The sequence below is a fragment of the Apis dorsata genome, unplaced genomic scaffold (genome assembly GCF_000469605.1).
Source record: "Apis dorsata unplaced genomic scaffold, Apis dorsata 1.3 scaffold_348, whole genome shotgun sequence".
Taxonomy (NCBI): Eukaryota; Metazoa; Arthropoda; class Insecta; order Hymenoptera; family Apidae; genus Apis; species Apis dorsata.
In genome coordinates, this window is record NW_006263615.1 from 374,220 (window position 1) to 376,446 (window position 2,227).

The following is a 2,227-nucleotide window of genomic DNA, read 5'->3' on the forward strand; positions in this document are numbered from 1 at the left end:
TGCAGATCGGTGATGGAGTTGAGGAAGAGCGAGGAGAACGGGTCAACGGTCTCGGGATCGTCGTCCAACGCGGATCTCGACCTGTCCCCGAGAATCCCCCCCTCGAGGATCGTTCTCGGGGGCAGGGAGGGAGGGGAGGACGACTTGCCCAAGATCTTCGACAACATAGACGAGCTGTTGCGCGATTACGAGAGGAGCAAACGAGGGTTCAGGACGAATCCGTTTTTGCGAAAGAGCGAGGACGAGGCATGCCTCGAGAGCGAAGAAATGGCAAATTGCACGGCGGACGAGTCATCGTCCACGGCGGCGTTCCACAGGAGGAGCAACGTGTTCAAAGATAGCGAGGCGCACAGGGGCGCATGGGCGGAGATGCTGAGCACCGTGCTGGATTGGACCCTTGCCTTGTCCGTAAGTCCTCGCGTATTGAATTATTATCTTTTCCAGGATCGAAAAAATCTTTATCCTCGTCTCACACCCGAAACTGTGGCCGATGTAAAAGGAAAATATATTTTTCACAGGACGAGCAACTGGTCCCGCTGCTTCCCGTTTTCGTGAGCGGGGTGAGAGTGCTTACACGTTACGCGGTCGACCAGGTTCTGAAGCAACGATTGTCCACCCTTTTCCATCGAATCGCCGTGCTCTACGGATTGACGAGCAATTAGGAACAGCTTCGATACATCTGGGAACGGATGTATTTTCACGACACTTTATGAAAAAAGAAAAAAAGAAAAGAAAAAGAATAATTCTTCTCATAACTGGTAATCGAACAGAGAGAGAGAGAGAAAACGTGTGAAATATACGTACGTGTCGATTAACTCGTTCGAGGAGAATAATCGGTTTCGATATTTTCTTAGTATAGATATTTTCCAAATCTTTACGAGGAAGGAAGAAAATCGATAGACCGACGATTCACGGAATCGATCTACGAGATTAATATGAGACTGATCTCGAAACGTTCTTTTCTTTTTCTTTTTTTTTTTTTTTTTCGAGAAGAATCGTTGAATGATTTTAATCGCATCTATCCTACGAAACTATCATACTCTTTACCAAAGAAACTATCCACGATTGTCGAACAATTTAAACGAAAATTGGAGAGATATTACGGAGGGAAGAAATTGCAAAACGCTTTCCTCGTCCTATTCCATTCTTTCTCGGGAGGATTAAAAAGAAAAAAAAAAAAACGATAGAGAGGGATCTGGTCGAGACAGCAATTTTCAAATTCAGGAATCAGGAGTGCACAGCGAGAGAGACAAGAACTCGGCTCGTTCAACTGTCGTGGAGAAAAAGGAGCCCACGAAGTTCGAAGCCTCGCCTATCTCTAGTTTGTCGCGCCCTCAGACCCGTCGACACGGAGAGACAAGGATTTTATTTACGATCCACACTCTGCACGCACGCATCTTCTCGATTCTCATTTTATGCTCTTCGCGCTTAACTGTAGTTTGCGGTCCAGAGTCGGATGGGTTTGCTTCCATCGGTCGGAACAACGCGCGAGTCGCGACCAGTGTTCGATACGTTCCGCCGCGTATAAAGATACCTCGAGATTTTCGACCGTATTTTATTCTTCCCTCTATATTTATTTACCCCTCCATTTTTCCCGTTGAAAATTTGAGAATGAATGGAAAACGTTCACGAACAGAAGTTTCTTTAATTATTTTTTTCTCGCCTCGACGACGCTCTTACCCAAGGAAGTCTAAGTCTAAGAACTTAGTGGAAGAGCGAAGCTGGACGACGAGGAGGAAGAAGAGGAAGAATCATCTTTTAGATTTATCTCTATTCCCCGAGATTATTATTTTCCGCGTAGTATTTTAAACGTCCTCTCCGATTCCCTCGAGGATCGAGTCGTTAAAGAATGTTGCACACAGGAATACGTTGATGTAGAAGGTGAGAAGAAATTAGAAGAGTCGAAAGATTCGTCACTCGGCGAAATAGAGGAAATAATTTGGATTAGGATAAGAAAGAGAAAAAGAAAAGGTTCGTTCTTCGACGAAGAGCGATTTTTGACAAACGAACGAGGGAAAGAAACGAACACGACGACGTTATATTTTACTGTAAATAGTACGTCTTGCGCCACGTCCATTGTCGACGCGATTAAACGAGGCTAGATAGACTTTTATCGTTTGATTTCTATCGTTTTCCCTCCATGTTTAGCCGACGACTAGCAAGCGATTTCTTTTTTTCATTTAGTTTCTTTTTTCGCTTCGATAAATATATATATATATATATATAT

General features: G+C 44.2%; 1 protein-coding gene across 1 annotated transcript in view; it reads left to right on the forward strand.

Moving 5' to 3' along the window:
• Window positions 1–662, forward strand: part of LOC116185963 (brefeldin A-inhibited guanine nucleotide-exchange protein 3-like) — a 2,775-nt gene extending 2,113 nt beyond the window's left edge. Inside the window, exons 4-5 of the mRNA XM_031511811.1 lie at window positions 6–408; window positions 519–662. Of these exons, the coding sequence (XP_031367671.1) occupies window positions 6–408; window positions 519–662 (547 nt within the window). The remainder of the gene's footprint in view (window positions 1–5; window positions 409–518) is intronic.
• The last annotated feature ends 1,565 nt before the right edge of the window (window positions 663–2,227 follow it).